Source organism: Musa acuminata, chromosome BXJ3-4, assembly GCF_036884655.1.
Source record: "Musa acuminata AAA Group cultivar baxijiao chromosome BXJ3-4, Cavendish_Baxijiao_AAA, whole genome shotgun sequence".
Lineage (NCBI taxonomy): Eukaryota > Viridiplantae > Streptophyta > Magnoliopsida > Zingiberales > Musaceae > Musa > Musa acuminata.
The window spans coordinates 41,049,723-41,067,300 of NC_088352.1; the positions used below are offsets into that span (position 1 = coordinate 41,049,723).

Below are 17,578 nucleotides of genomic sequence, written 5' to 3' on the forward strand. Positions count from 1 at the left end.
AGCGCCTGATTTATTCCGTACCGAAACCAAGAAAGCATCCAACTTGAACCGAAAACAAAGCTAAATGAATGAGAGACAAAATTGAGTTATCCTCCATTTGAAACAAGTTACTTTCGAATTTGCTAAGAGCTTTTAAACCATTAACGGCATCCGTAAAACGGGTATATATGTCTTCAATGATTTCACTTAGTTTCATTCAAAATAATTTAAAATCATACATTAAAATATTTATTCGATATCAAAGATAAATAAACGCAAAGGATAAGTATAGTAGAAGATGTAAAAAACAAGATCATTGCGCAAGTCCTACCACTTTGCATTCGTACAACGTGAACGGGGATACAGAGCCAACAAAATGAAAGCCAAATGACAGAGTTCATGCTATCATATACTAGGTTAACACTGGAGCATACCCCCGAGACATATAGGTTACAACACTAGTACATCATAACGAGGTGAAGGTGCTAACGTATCAGGCGTTCACTGCTGGGTGCTTGAATCTGGTGGCTCTTGTGGCATTTGTAGCTTTATCCGGTAAACCTTGTTCGCCTGCTGCTGCTTGTCGTTTGGACTCCTAGAGGATATCTCATGTCTGCCAAATCCACCAGCATGATTACCTCTGACCAGAGGCTGTTTACTTGGCCATTCCATGGGCTCTTGCCGACTAACAAACCCACCCCCAAACCCCCTCATCATTTGCTTATCAATCCAGTCCATGGGCGGGAATGGTGGAGGCGGGCCAGCATTCTGGATCAGCTGTTGTTGATGATACGAAGAGCCCCCAGCATTCGGCATCTGAGGGTGTGGTTGCACCTTTGGGCCCTCTCCCATTGTCAGACGCGACATTTCTGTTCTTATACTATCATGCTGGCCCTGAGAATTTGACATCCCCTGCATCCTTATGTTTTGTCTACCAAATTGACCACCATCATGAAATTTAGGCCTGGAGTTGGAGAAACCCAGAAAACTACTGCTAGAATACTGATGGTAATTTGAATCCTCAAAGAAGCCTCTTTCATATCCCAATGGTCCAGCTGGCCTGGATTTGTTGCCAAAATTTGGAACGTTGCGGTATGGTGTGTCAAGCAAGCCAGTATTATTGTTTGATCTGATTTGTAGAGAGTTTTTAACAAGACGATGAGCTGCTTCTCCAAGGAGATGGCCAGACAGTGCTCCAGACACCTGAGGCCTGAAACTAGGATCCAACACATCACCATATCACAACTGTACAAAGTTATATTGGTAGCATTATATAACAAGTTTTTGTTAAGCCTCCTAATGAAGGTTTTTTATCTGTATCATCAGCAAGCCATATTCTTTCTAAAGCTGAAGCCTTGATCCCTATTTGGTGCCCAAAATCCATCTCATAGCACAGCTATATATAAAATGATCAATATGCAGGGAATAAATAACTATAAAGTGTTCATTCACCTCTCCCTACTTTGACGCCGTCCATTGTTGTCTTCGTGCCACAACATGGGGAAAGGTTTGATGTCTTGATATCTCAAAATCTGTCAAAGCAGGTTTAACATGAGTATTAAAGTGGGGCATCGCATATCAATATTTTTCACTTCATGGTAAGAAATCAAGCTCATTATAGAGGTAAGATTAATTGGTCCAGAAAATATAATGAGAAAGTAAATATAACCATTGCAAATGACTTGTTTAAGTATCTAGTGGCACTACCCAAATAGATAGCTCTACATATATGGCATATATAAATTATGTTTGATAAACAGAAAATATCTTACTACCTAAATAGATAGCTCTACCAAACAGAAAATATGTTTGATAGAAACATTTTGAACAAATAGATAGCTCTACATATATGGCATATATAAAACCCGAGTAAAATGCACCCTTGCCATATGGCAAGCATAAAAATTTGGTTTTTGCTGGCTGTAGAAGGTGGCGTGCACCATTCTGGTGAACAGTACTGCAAGTGACTAATAAATGTGTACAGGAAACCTACATCTTTCTAAGGTAATAAGATATAATAAGTAAATAAGAACGGAAGGATGTTGTTAAACTTCATTTTTACTTGGCTATTTTTAAAACCCATGTGTTTTATGACTCCTCTCCATGTTTCTCCATGCAAATCCCATTTCCTGTGTTTCCCAAACCCTCCTAGCCCTATCTCATCAAGTTTCTTCGCCATATATACTGCATACTTGCATTCTGGTGGTGGATTGACACTTTGACAGTACTCCATGTTGACAAAACTATATATTCGATAGTGATACGAAATTATCATGATTGTCATCTCAATCTTCAAGCACGCTCAAACTATCTCATCAAAATTCTTCAGCATATATACTGCATACTTCCATTCTGGTAGTGGCTTGACAGAACTCCATGCTGACGAAACTATATCCTCAACAGTGATACAAAATTATCATAATTGTCATTTCATTCTTCCAGAACACTCAAACAACCTTTATGGAGATCTGAAAACGTGGTCACTGCAGCATCTAACGTACGGCTTAATATTACAGTTGCTAAGCTGGCTAACATGATAACCCCAATAAGGAGGTATATCAATGTGGGTAGTGTCTGTATCAGGCATGCCAGCCAGCATGGAAGTTCATGCTTTTGAGCTCCAAGTTATTTATTGCTATCCAAATATGCATTCGTTGCAAATAACTTAAACTCTTCAGTTATCTTTATTGTTTAATTTTACCAGGTCGAGGCAGAATGTATAAAACAATGCTTGTGACATCTAAACTGCCCATTTTCATGCCTCAACCAATCCAATACGAATAATTGTACATGAAAACCAAGCCATAAAAAGACTGATCAGTTGATCAGCTGATCAGTCCAAACAAACAAAAGGATTAACACAATAGTAGTATGATATTACCTTCATAGGCATTTTCACGCCATCAGGAGGTTCTGGAATGTGTTTGTGGTATTGGGGATTAATATATGTGGCATTCCTGCAAAATAAAGGGTAGAAAGATAAATATGCCAAATACAGTTTTCATGAACATCGAGAATATCTTTCAATGAAACCGAAACCAGTCTAAGATTAATTTAATTACTTACAGGACTCTATTGTTCCCAATGCTGCTTAGGCCTTTAATGGGAGTAGGTATTAATGTACTGTAGCGATTTCTTTCAGACAGACATAGGAACCCATTCATTCCATCACTGAAAAATAATTTTAAAAAAGAATGTATGATAGAAGTTAAAAGTGCAATCATGACCAGAATTTTTCAATGTCTTATATGCAGAAAGCATATCATACAAACCTAAAGCTCGTTTCTATTGGAATACAATATGAAGGCTCTTGAACTGGTAACTGGGAGCACATCCGATATAATAAAGCAACTTGTGCAGCCAATTGATGACCATGGTGAACATATATTATATCAAACATTATCTTATTCCTTGACCTCTCTTCTTCCTGAGAAAGTATTACCAGTAGTCAGTGTTCCAACAGAAATGCTGTGGCTAAAGCTCACACAAATCAAGACCATAAGGAGGAAGTCTCCACACCGTTAAAGTGTCTTCAAGTTTCTTGGTTTCAGCAAGCAAACGTCTCTCGTCAATAAATGGTAATTTTGCAACACCCTAAATTAAAAAGGTTGCTATAAGATAAACTGATAAACTCACTAGAAAGAACTATAGCAAAGACGATATATAACATAAACTACCAAATCAGATGAAATGACTTGCCTGCCATGCGAAGCGTTTGCCATTCATGTCTATTTCAAGGTCTGCATAATTAAAAAACAGCATAAAAAATGTGTTTTTTATTAAGATAGAATTTTTCAAAAAACAACAAGGATTCAAGAAGCAAAAGGTCCAAGTGCTAAAGTTTTACCTTTGGGATAGAAGGAACTTATTGGTGATGTTGGATCAGTCATCAATGCCCCATAATGCTTAGGCAATGCATTTGCGCTACATAAATCATGGAAAGATTACAATTAAACATTGTGTTAAAGACAAAATAACTTGCAGTCCGACATTACACTTCAATAGAATACGCAAATATCATAGAAAGTCAGATTTTAACTGACCTAGAAGCTGGTAGTGTTCCCATTAGTTGATCAAATGGCTTAAATGGTTGACCCAGAAAAAACGTGATCTCCAAATCAGCCAAACCTTTAATGTCAGATGCGAAAGGGGCATAATGATACGGGTAAAACCTGAGAGAACAATTACCAGTTTTGATGTGTTTAGAGTGCAGTAAAGTTGTAACCAAGATGCAATTAGATTGATAATGAAGTCCTATGTCAGATAAAAGTTTGATGTTATTTTTCTTGTGAAAAACAGATGCTATAGCTAGGGAATAATCGTTCACTAATGTATTCTTAGTTGTACTTCGATATGCAAGGTAACCGATACCCTGATTAACAAACAATACACTTTAATTCTAATCAAAGAAGCCACGTCCAATGCATGATTCCAGAACAACTACAACTTAAGTACCCTAAGTGTCTGAAGAGCAGTGATTTAAAAAGCGCTAGGCGCCAAAAGGTGCCAAGGTCCAAAAACACCCGAGGCGCTAGGCGCTCGCTCGAGCGAAACGAAGCGCTAAAATATAAAAATATATAATATAATTAATAAATATAATTATTTAAAATTTTAAATAAAAATATGCTATTAAATTAAGAAAATCTAAGATATAAAATTAACAGTATTAAGAAACCTAGCAATAATTTCAAATAAATAAAAATTAATAATATTAAAATCAAAATAATATATTATTAATCTATTAACAGTATTAAAAATTAATTATTTTAAATAAACTTAATAATATTAACAGTATTCAGTATACGTATACTGTTAAAAAGAAGTGTAAAGGGGTGCTGAGCCTACTGACTGAGAAAAGAGAAAGTGGCAGTGGCGAGCGACGACAGCGGCGGAGAGCAGTGGGAGGCGCGAGCGGCGACAGCGATAGCGACAGCGGCATCGGGAGCAAGAGTGGCGAGCAGCGGGAGGCGCGAGCAGCGTTTGCGAGCAGCGACAGCGGGAGGCGCGAGCGGCGATAGAGGCAGCGTTTGCGAGCAGCAATAGTGGCGAGCAGCGGGAGCAGGAGTGGTGAGCAGCGGGAGGCGCGAGCGGCGACAGAGGCAGCATTTGCGAGCAACGATAGCGGTGAGCGACGACAACGGAAGCGTTTGCGAGCAGTGACAACGACGAGCAGCGAGATCGGGATCGGGAGCGGCGAGGGTTAGGGATGGGTTCTCACTTATATCGATTTTATTTGGTTCGATTGAACCAACTAACCATCAGAGACCGAACTAGGACCGAACCAGACCTAAAATCCTGGTTCGATCGCCTTGGTTAACCCAGGTGCTCGCCCGAAGCACCAAGCGCCTGGGCTCGGGCGAGCGACCAGGCGGCGCTTGTTTGAAGCGCGCCGCCTAGGAGATTAGCGAGGCGCTCGGGCCTCGCCTCGTCTCGCCCGAGCACCTAGGCGAGCGCCCGAGCCCCTTTTTAAATCACTGCTGAAGAGGGCGAGTGCATATATTTTATCTGTGCTACTGTACCCTTTCTTTACCATGTATGTGTTATTCATTACTATAAAGTTACTCTTACCCTATTGGTCATTTGTATCTTCTATTAAACAGAAACAACTTCAATTGCCTTAAGAGACAATGCCAAAAAGGTAAGTGATCTGTTATCTGCGCTAATTTCTTCTGATGTTATTTACAATCAAATACATCAATAGAAAGTAAACGTTCTGGAAAAATCTGTAAGATTTATTAAAGATAAAGCGGGTTCATAATTTATAACTCAGGACATATAGTTTAAGATAACTAGAATCAAGATTCCAAATATTAAGACAATTCCGACACCAATGACCACACAATTCTCACAAAATTATGAAATGAACATTACAATAATGCCAAAGAATGTACAGAAGACATATAGTAGTTCCAAAAATCAAATACCAACCACTGCCAAGAGCAGACACCTTGGTAGTAATATCTCATTATCCAGCAAAGGCCTTCAACATATTTCTGGACCTGAGATGTAGAACTACGTATCATTAACCTACCAATTAGATAAGAAAAAAATTGCACTGATGTTGTCTCAGTTGCTCTTCAAATAGGCAAAATAGACACAAAAATAAAAAATTGTTCCCAGCTTTTATAACGATATCCATGAAGGTATCAAACATATGTTCCAATTAAAACCTTGAAGCAATGGCCTGAAGCATCGAAACATCATATTTCCTTCCATTATAACAACCTCAAACAATTTTAGAAAGCAGCCATTCTGAATACTTCAAAAAATACCGAACGACTGTCAAAGCACATCCTTTTTTATTATCTATGCAGCTTGTGTATCATTTATATTTCTCTAATTTGCATCTTCATTTAGACTTCAAAAAATATGGTTGGCTGAATACTGTTTGCTAAAACAGCAGCAAAGTTTGTTTTGCAACTTTTGGAGCCTGAACTTTTGTAACTGTTTTAGAACTTTTGCCTCTTGGCATTTCAGTGTACAGAGTATGTACTAATGATGGAAAATTATCAGATGGAATCACGGAAAATTATAATGTACAAACCAGTGACTCACAACATCTTTTTTAACATCGTCAATCAACTTTGGTTCTTTGACTCCAAATTTCTCAGCATAGTATCTCTCCTTGTATCCAGGTTCTCCTAATTTTACCTGAAAAACAGTACATCACAAATAAAATCCAGCTTAGCAACAATTTCCATTGAAATTTACTAGTCATCAATAATTGAACATGGTTTAAGTGATTTGAATAAGCTATCATATTTAGGCCAGTAAAAGTAAGTCAACTAAACATGAGAAAAGTTTATTTTACATGTACTGGTGCAAGCATGCAACATCACATTTATCCATTAAAATAACTCCAAGTGCAATAAAATGTTACTACCTTAAAGGTATAAATGCTTGCTTAGCAAACCATCCAGAGGATTATAATTGAGCTCCTTGAAATGAAGTCAACATGTTTAAGTGGCATATTACAAGAGTAGAATGGGTTAAAAACCATGCTTCGATATGATATGACCAAAAAACTCATTTACCTTTCTTATTCATCATCTTTCCTGAAACCCATTTAAAACATGTTACTTTTACGTGTTCTTTAGCTAATAACTCTTACTTTTTTTGTTAACGATATTAAAATTTTAATCTTCAACCAAAGCATATCAATACCTAATGCCACTACACTTCATGCATTTCACTATTAAAAATTTATTCTGGTTAACCCATCAATGGAGCTTTTTGGTGCATATTTCTAATCACCATTTTTTGCTCATAATACTTCCATTTTTATTTCCTCTTAATCCATAAAACTCAAGGACATCAGGCTATGTGCTGCTGAATACTAGCAAAATATGTACCCCTCCCCATACCTTTCCCATTATTCCTACGATTATTGCAGTGATCTTCAACTGAGAAAAGGTTCATAACGTAAGGAGAGAAACAATGGTCATACAGAAAAGTTATACATCAAACTTGAACGATGTGGTGGAAAATTTGGCACCATGACAATCCAAAATGGACAAGAATCCAAGTGTCTAATCTGGCAAGGAGACAAAATGGACACAAGTGGACACACAGTACTAAATAAATTTCCAAAAACAATTATATGTTGTAATGTTGTGAGGATGTGAAATACCAAGACATTTTTAATATGTTCAAAATTAATAAACAATCCATTTATGTTATATATCATTTAACATTGGACTAGTATAATAACCAAGTCTAACAAGTATATATCTAACTCGTAAACACATGGACATGTATCCAACATGGCTTGTTGGTGTGGACATGAGTCCACATAACACACAAACACAAGCACTAGCATAGTGCACAACAATGCTTGGTATGAAAATAAAGCTGCATTATCCCAGCAAATAAAGATATTTTTTTGCCTCAAACCCATGACCCAGCTTGCAAAGAACCAACCTTTGCAATGTCTTCCTGTGCAACAAATAGAGTTGAAAAAGTAAAGCTCTAAACGATGTATTTGTTAAGGAGAAAGATGTAAAAATAGTAGTCTGAAGGAAGTTTTCAACCATAAACAGCCAGGGAGAAAAAGGTTTATCTATACTGTTAAAAGATATAACAGGAATGTCATGTTTATGAAGTGGAAAATATATATATATATAGAGAGAGAGAGAGAGGGGGGGAGGGGGGGGAGGGGGAGGGGGAGAGGGAGAGGGAGAGGGAGAGGGAGAGGGAGAGAGACACACACACATGAATAAAGATCAAAGGAAAAAGTTGAGAGCATTTTAAAGCAAAACAGTGAAAGAAGAATATAGAGAGAAATAGAAATATGATGATTCACTAAGGACTACAGCCACAAAAACAATTATGATCAATAAGACATCAAATTATAATGATTTCAAATTTTCAATCCTCTGCAGTGCATGACCCTTATTTACAGAAAAATGTATCCATACCCAGTTAGAGACTTAATTGGTTGCTGCTTATCACTTTTTAAATTTAAAATGATTAGATTTTAACCCTTGGCTTTTAAATTTAGGAATCTAGATATGAACTTATTTTCTGTCTACTAGACACCAAAAGCATCCAAGTGAGCCATCCAAAGATATGAACTTATTTTCTGTCTACTAGACACCAAAAGCATCCAAGTGAGCCATCCAAAGATGCCCCCCAAACCAGAAGATGTCAACTGATGAAGACTCCAAGTTAAAATAAAGAGCTAATATGCCAGCCCCAAATACTTACAAACTAACTCTAATATTGTTGCTTATTCCAGTGTCTCGTTAGTCTCAGATATATTAAAGGAACCAAACTGATCAAAATTGACAAGCCAAAATCTAATGAAAAGAGCAGTTAACACAAAGTATTCATATCCATATATGTTTGTACATAAATCAATGAATGATATACATGTGTGTATACATGGGTAATGGTCTTAACTCTTAAGTACTGTCTCTAACATGTCCATGAATATCTCATGCCATAACCATATTTACAACCAAGCAAACCTTGTCAGTGTATGCAGATTGAATATCCTCTGAACCCTCTCTTTGCATTTTAAGCTTTATCTCTTCATTATTCTCATATGCCTGCCATCAATCATCAGAATTTCTGTTATTATCTGCAATAGAAAGCACTAATAACAAGATTTATTGAAATTAAAAGAACTTAACATATATCAACAAAAATGTGATAATACCATTCAAAAGAAATATTCTTAATTCAAGATAGAATTTGCTACGTCAACAGTGACAAGTAATTAACAGGTAATATGATAATAATATATTAAGTGAAAGTTACAGTTATTGCATCATGTCAATTGAATGGTATAGTTGAGTACAAAGCATTATAAAATTATGTCTAGTCTGCAAGCAGTCAAATTTTAGTTAAAATTACCACAAATGGCATTATTGAATTTTTATTTAATATTTCCAGTAATCTCCCAGAAGCCACAGACTAAAAGTCATAAATCAAAAAAATAAACCACAGTATAACTCTGTGGGCAATTAATCATTCAACAGTTCTAGAACTTGATTAGAGAACATCATGTTTAACAATAACATAGGTCTTATTTTCAATAAATTAATGACAAAAACTGGTAGACCAAAGAAAAGGCAGAAGCCCAAAACCATCCAGCATACACACCCAACACACGACACTTCTAGATACTTGCTTTAATTGCATTTAGGCATTTTAAGCTGATAGTCAAAAATCAATAACAAACCCTAGATACCAATAGTACTGTTTATTTCCTGAACAAAATAATTTTAAACATATCCTAAATAAATCCTAATAATCGTACTACTTTCCACCCTTAGTTAACCCAATCAAACTCAATTTTGGAGCTTGAAACAAGCAATGATCAGCAAGATGCTATATTGGACCAGTTCAACAAATTTAATGTGCACATGAGATACAACTATAAACTGCAGAATGTTACACCAAATAGCAAAACAACCCTAAAATCTTTGGCCCAAAAACAAAATTAGAAAAAAATAACCATTCATATGCAAAAGTTGATAATGATTCAAGAGGCCCTAGTGAGTTATTTTACTGATTTATATTATTCTTTGGTTGATCAAGATAATGATTCATGGATGCTTTATTATAAGCTTTTTCCCCTGAGTAAAATAAAACTATATACAAATCTCTCCTCTCTGTACCATTGTCAATAAATAAAAAACATCTATGGTTAATTATCCAGATATAAAACAATTATATGCAAAAGTAGATAATGATTCAAGAAGCCCTAGCTAATTATTTTACTGATTCATATCATTCTTTGGTTCATCATGATAATGATTCATGGGTACTTTATTATAAGCTTTCCCTGAGTAAAATAAAACTATATGCAAATCTCTCTTCTGTCTGTACCATTGTCTCAATAAATAAAAAAATCTATGGTTGATTATCTAGATATAAAACATTTATATGCAAAAGTTGATAGTGATTCAAGTGGCCCTAGCTAGTTATTTTACTGATTTATATCATTCTTTGGTTGATCATGATAATGATTCATGGATAATTTATTATAAGCTTTCCCTAAGTAAAATAAAACTATATACAAACCTCTCCTCTCTATACCAATGCCTCAACAAATAAAAAACATCTATGGTTGATTATCCAGATATAAAACGAAACTGATCTTTGGGAATACTTATGTAGCATCATATTCTTCATTCAATCAGCCTTTCCAAAAATGTCAGTCAAAGAAAATCTCTTATTCTTATAGTTAGGTAATAAAAATTTCTTATTCTATTCAGCATGCATCTTCTCCATGTGCAAAAAAACCATAGTTAGATAATTGAGATTGTCCTAAGTTACCGTTATATACTAATATAACATCCAATAGTAGAAATGTGTTAAAATCAACAAAGAATTCTGCATAAAATGAGCCTCTTTCAAAGAATAAAAGCAATGGTCAAATAGATGCATGCGCTAAAGAGTAAATACATGTTATGTAAATAGCAAGCAATGGGCAATTTGTGCTTTCAAGGTGGCATAAACATAACATTTCACCTGTTGAATGCGAGCCCGCTTTTGAAATATTTGATCTTCATAAACAGCAACTGACTGAATAAAGTGTTCCACCCTATCCAATGAAACCTAGATGCATGGAAGTATCAGATGTTAGTGCAAATTTCTGCTGCACATTAATAATATCATCTTATTTCTCAAATACAACAACAAAGCCCCTAAAAGAAGAATTATATAATAAAAAATATTATTACTAATTAGTTTTTGGACAACCTTCTGAAGAAGATTCAGAAGACTGAATAAACTAGGGCCCACTGACATTTAAACTCAGGTTCAGCGTCCAATGTCCTAAGAGCAAGACCATTGGACCATGCAGTAAAATTTTCAAAATACACGTACAAAAAATCAATAGCAGTACAGTAGTAAAATTTAAATTTTTTATAATGGTAATATCGTTGGAAGAGAAGTACCTCCAGTTTCATCACTTTTGAGGCATATTATTTACTAATTCATGTCATCCTTGCACCTAATTTCTCATTAATAACATCTTTCACCTAGATATATGTTGAGGTACAACTGATGTTTCATAACTATAGGAATAAGATGTCTGGCTGTGGGTAGACATTGAATAACAGAAATCCTTGTTTGTCCTGAAGAAAATGTTTGGAACTTTGACATATGTTCAGCTGATGCTGCAAGTACAACTGATCTGCCAGCAAAAAACCATGCTGAGCAGAGCCACTAGATCAATAAAAACACTAGAAAAATTGAGACTTTTTATGTTATGTGAGTGACTGAACAAAAACTAGAAGAGAGATCAAAAGTTAAACTGAATATAAATGCCTCCAAATCAAGATTCCAGAGAAACAAGAAAAATACAGCCTAGCACTTAATAAGACAATAGTGGTACATAAAGGATAAGAATTGTATGCACAGCAAATGGTTCATGGTGCGCAGACCAATACGACATCCTAAAAACTTAAGTTGCAAGGTTTTTGCTTATCTGGATCTTTGTTGCTACAGGGTCAATATCAATAATCCAAAATATAGTGATCTGCTGTTTGCAACAGGGTTACCACTCATGACGAATCAAGGTCTGGCGACCAATCGAAAATACAATGTCTAATGTAAAGAAGGAAACAAGACCAGAATAAAGTTGGTCTCCACCACGGCAAAAAATTCTTGAGAATTTTCAACATGCTATTTAAGCTTATGTTTCATAAATTTAAAACAGAAATTTTGTAGAACAAGCAGTAAGTATGATGTTTGACGATCATGTATCAGCAAAGGACTCAAATCCAAGGGAATTCATCCAAAAGCTAAGACTTCATTAGCGGCAGCAGATATGAATGAAGAAAATTGAATGGTTAGATTTTCAGGTAGATGTTTCCCCGCTGTACACAATTTTTTTATTATTTTTACCTCCTCCAACTGTACTAGAAACTTAACTGCTGAGGGATGCCATGTGAATATCAAACATTCGAATCGTTTTTGGTGGATGTGCCTTTTTGCCATATAGCACATCTTGCATCCATGTCTCCTGGTAGCCTAACTACTGGAGATGATATCGTGTTCACCATCTCTATTAAGATTGTTGGATGACACAAAGAATTAAAACAGTTAAATCAGGTGTTGCCTTCATTATATACTTCATCTAGGATTGATTAATTCTGGATAAAAAATCTATGCAATAGATGCTGAAGTAGGAAGTGTGGAACCCAACCATCTAAGCCAAATGAGCAATATAGGATTGCCATCAATGGAGCAGAAGCGAAACACATACCTTACAGGCATTCTGCAAAAAGTCAACTCTTAACTAAGTGAACATTCAATTCATAAATGGAAAAATCTTGCACATCATATTTAAAGTTGTGTAATTTAGCATACTTGACATTTTGAATAATAACCACTTGAAGAAACCATGTATCCAGGTAATAGAACAGCAGTTGGAGAGAAATTACCTCACCAGAATCTGTGAGGTAACCACCCATCGCTATAAACTCCCTTTTATAAACAAACATAAGAAGATTTATTGCACCCTGCAGCATCAAAGTCATCTTTAGCATATGAATAGACACTAGGTCTCCTAATTTTATAAAGATTCTGATAGATCATCTGAAATGTGTGCAACGATCTAAAAAGTAAAATCCAAAAGGAACAAAGACCAAACAGGAGAAGAGGACTCAGTAGGCTACCAACCTCGCGAATCTCCAAAGTGGGCATATGTGGGAGAAAGTCATTTCCAACAAAAAAGCATAAAAAGACAAAATCATCCACAAGCCGTTCAAAGTTGATTGCAAATGGAGCATCACATATTTCCAGGTCATTCTCCAAGTACTCTCGCAAAACCCAGATGTTAAGAAACTGTGGACACGATAAAAAACTTAGTGTACGAGGGCATATTGATCATAACATGCAATAATTTATGACCGATGAATCGAATAACCAGGTCACGTGACATATTTCATTGTTTAGTATGCTACCTGATATTTCTTTTTGTAAATAGGTGTACCATCTGCAGACTTCTTATCTTCTCTACAGTCAGCTGCAAGATGTCCAATTTGACCACAACTGAAGCATTTCTCCTGTTGCCCTGGCATGGTTATCACCTGTAAAGTCAGTTGCAAAAACTTCTAGTTAACATATAGCTCAGTCAAATGTGGACTGAAGCAATAAAAGATGTTTGTCCATGTACATAAATGCATGTACCGGGCAGTACCTGATATGAATGCATGTACAAGCAAATACCTATATTGTTACACATGCATAAAATTTACATACTATGCATATTCATATCTTAAAGTCTGCAGAACATGGATACTTTAAATTGCTTCATATATTCATATTGGGTAAGTACGGGATAAGATACTTGTCATATACTTCTTTAACATGCATCAGATACTTCCTCAAAGTATTCAATTCTTTTTGAAATAATTGTTAAAAGAATTATACACTTCTCAGATGACTGCGATAAATTTAACAAGTACTTCTTTAGAATACATTGTTTTCTTGAATGCTGATGTTTTAATTATTCTACATGAGATGGCCATATGACAAGATCGATTATTTTCCTAACAGTTATATTGGATGTCAAATTATTACTAATAAAATTAATGTGCTTATTTATTTTATATCTTCTCTACATTCTCTAAGTATCATGTCATAGAAAATAATTTATTTCACAATGAATAAATATGGATGCCAATCATTTTTCATCACTGATCATCATCCATAACTGCACAATCTAACACTCCCAAGTATATGTGAAACTTTGTCATACATAATGTGTCTGAAAGCATTTCTCTTGCTCTATCTTTGTTATAAAATATCCTATTTCTTTAAAAAATTCATTCATCAACTTGTTCATAGTTCATACCATCTTGTCATAACGGCATCCCGTATCTATATTGTGGCTAGGAATACAAAAGCATGTCATTAGAGATACTTAACTAATGAAATGTTGATCCATGTCAGAATCACAGGACAAACTTTGCATACCTCACGTAAGATCGAAAAATGGACCTCATGAGTTGCCAAAGAAAGCATGATCAGATCTGCATCCTGCAAAATAGTAGAGCCATATTAAGAAAACAGATAAACAAATACATAAAGGGAAACTGCAAAAAAGGTCAGCAATTATACACACCAGGCCATATAAACAATGGCGTGTGTTCGGGTTGAAACCAGGAAGATTGCGTTGTAAGCGGATGTATGACATAATTTTGTGTTCACCCTCTCCAGGCACATTTGCATCAGACAATATAACCTTCAAATAATCACCCAATGCACATCTCCATGAAAACAATTACAGAATAGTTTCCTGAAATCAAGTGATTGACGAAATAAAACCAGCAATGATTACATCGCTGAGCAAGGGAAACTATATGACCCTAAATCATGCATCAAGTACTTGATACAAGCAGGTTAACACCTTAATTGACTGCCATCCAGGCGTGCAATTCAATCTCAAATGCACATAATACTGGAGTGCAACGGAGAGGACAGCCATGAACTCAGTCCCCGGAGTTATAACATTTGAATCTGCTGTCTCAGGCTTCTCCGTAGAAAACAATTTTCTTCCTTCAGACTCAAACTCTTCTCTCAATCTTTCCTCTTCAGCCGCCTGGGGAATGCACCGAGTTGGTATTTTCATGTTAAAGAGAGCCACAGTAATTCTTGCCAACAACAATAAGATTCTACTTACTGCCTCAGCTGCATCTTTTGCAGCTCTAAAACGTCGGGAACGTTGCTGATTCATCTTAGCCCTTGGAGCGACACCATCTGAAGAAATTCAGAAAAGTATATAATCCAGATAAATTATGCTGCAAAGACAGCCAACCATGTAGACAACACATAAGAATCTATGTCGCTCACCTATTGCCATATACAACAGCTTTCGGGGACGTACGAGTCCAAAGAGATGATCTATATAGTCAAAGATGGACTTGAAAACATCATCATAAGTAGCAGGCAAAGGCTGCACGTACAAAGAACGTTAATCACTCAATGAGGCAATAATTGATTAGACGGTATATGATGTTCTCAATTTCACAATATGTAAGGCAGTAGCTTTCATAACCAAATGATATATTCAGCTCTTTGTTTTGAAGAATATAATACATGACTTTACGCAAGCTTTTTCATTTTAACAGTACACTGCTTCACCAGGTGAAAATTTACATACATATAATCAGCAATTTTTAGGTTTCTATAGAATAGTGGAATGAATTATTAGACTATGTTCATAACTTATATTGCTTGTACTTGTAGCAAAAACCTGTCTGTGCAATTACTTAATCATTGTTATAACTGCTTTTTGATATGAAAAGTAAAGTAAGTTTAAATGCAAATCCACTACTGTAATTACTGTTGTTTAACCCATTTCTATACCTTACAAGGCACCTGAAGAAACTAGTGATGATGATGCAACAGCTGCAGATTCTATGGAGAAACACATTGAACCAAGCAGCCAACAAGGAAGGACATGATAGCATTGATAGCTGAAGAATATGAACTAGTGCTGCATTTCCCAAGGTCTTAAGTTTTGTACTAAACATTAAGGCTGCATCATACTTGAAATAGGAAACAGCATTCAGACAGGGAGAATGATTGCCTAAAGAGAAGGATTCCAAGTCATAAGCAATTCCTATATTAATTATGATAATTGATACTTTAGGCATGTTGTTCAGTCGTAATTCAAATAACCCACTGTCTAGGAACTTTCACTGACACGAACAACATGGACCAAATTGCTAATTCCCAAGTTATCAGTAGTAGGCCACTCAAACTTTATGCAAAAAATAGTATCCTTCCTTGACTCCCAATTAGTGAGTATCTCAATTAAGCACCTAGACAATGGGTTAGCATATTGATCCCAAATCACTACCTCCAGTAGAGGAAAGTTTTGTCATACCGATACTTTGAACAGAAATTTCCTTCCCTCACCAACTAATTATTGTACTAGCACTTCTTTCTGACTTGCATTCAGCTTGTGCCAGATCGAATTGCTAAGGCAATTAAATCCATGCATGACACCAAAGAAGTAGGCTATTGTCACTCATTTAACTAGTCAAGCTTTCCTTTCTTGACCACAGCAAATTTTCCAGTCAACAGCATTGCATTTTGGTCAACCTTTGTGAAGATTCCCCGAGAGAAAATTTTATTTCTGTAAATTTCAATTAAGGACTCATTCTTTTAAAGGAACTATTGGCCCATGTGTCACAAGAACCTTGAATTCTTTGTATCACCATCTAACTGGTTCGTGCAACATGCTAAACATCCAATTAACCTTCTCATATTTGTGGTACCTTATATCAAAGGCCTTCAGACAATATCAAGAAACTTGCTATTCCAAATCTTCAGTGCTATTTCTTGAAAGTTCATATGCTAATGAAAACAATGGTTTTAAGCTTATCATAGGTGGGCATGATGAGCAATCATTTGGACCTGAACCATAACAAACATGCAAAAACACATAATTAAAGACCACAAAATAGCCGGTTGACTTAGTATTCACTTCGTGTGCTATCACAAAACCACCTACCACGGCCCGAGCACAAACATTAAATCAACTTGATTCGTTCTAAGCACGCCGCAGTATATAGATTTATGGATGCGTTCCTGATTCAAATAACTCGTAACCTAGAAATTTGTTGTTTTACCTCATCTACCCAAGATCTAAAAGCTACCTACCAAAATGTTTCATACAGACAATCACGGATATCCTTTATCTACGTCGATGGCATCATCAAATCTGCATATATATTCCTCACGCGAAAGCAAAAATATAGGGCAAGAAGCAAATGACCCAACAGAAGAGGAGCATGCTCACCCTTCCATCGGGGTGGAAGCAGGGGTGGATGATGCCGTTCATGTCCAAGTAGAGATTGTCGAATTCGAAGCCGTTAGGGTTAGGCTCGGTGAGATCCAAGGGAAGGGGGGTGCCGCCCATGCCCTCGGCGGGCTCCTGCTCGATCACGTCCGAGATCGAGAGCGGGTAGCGATCGGCGAGCCATCGGTAGAAGGCCGGAACTCCCATACCTCATCCTCTTCTCTCTGGCTCGCCCTCGTCTCGAGAACTCGCGATCGCGTTCTCGGTCTCGACGACTGGAGGGCACGGGAGAAGAGGAAGGAAAAAGGAAAGAGCGAATGGATGAGAGCG

At 36.3% G+C, this 17,578-nt stretch overlaps 1 protein-coding gene across 2 annotated transcripts; it reads right to left on the bottom strand.

Moving 5' to 3' along the window:
• Positions 1–280: 280 nt before the first annotated feature.
• Positions 281–17,578, bottom strand: LOC103983096 (5'-3' exoribonuclease 4). 2 transcript variants are annotated; one of them, XM_009400260.3, is made up of 22 exons: positions 17,249–17,578; positions 15,292–15,394; positions 15,122–15,198; positions 14,849–15,040; positions 14,564–14,683; positions 14,416–14,478; positions 13,401–13,526; positions 13,117–13,281; positions 12,879–12,956; positions 10,960–11,046; positions 8,949–9,029; positions 6,535–6,630; positions 5,908–5,978; positions 4,023–4,151; positions 3,827–3,903; positions 3,679–3,719; positions 3,499–3,573; positions 3,252–3,406; positions 3,046–3,150; positions 2,861–2,936; positions 1,432–1,511; positions 281–1,189 (listed from the first exon to the last, which is right to left on the bottom strand). In XM_009400260.3, exons 1-22 carry the CDS (start codon positions 17,453–17,455, stop codon positions 481–483), a joined length of 2,913 nt encoding a protein of 970 aa, XP_009398535.2. In that variant the 5' UTR covers positions 17,456–17,578; the 3' UTR covers positions 281–480. The 2 variants fall into 2 exon arrangements, with proteins under 2 accessions (XP_009398535.2, XP_009398534.2); XM_009400259.3 differs by having other exon boundaries at positions 281–1,195.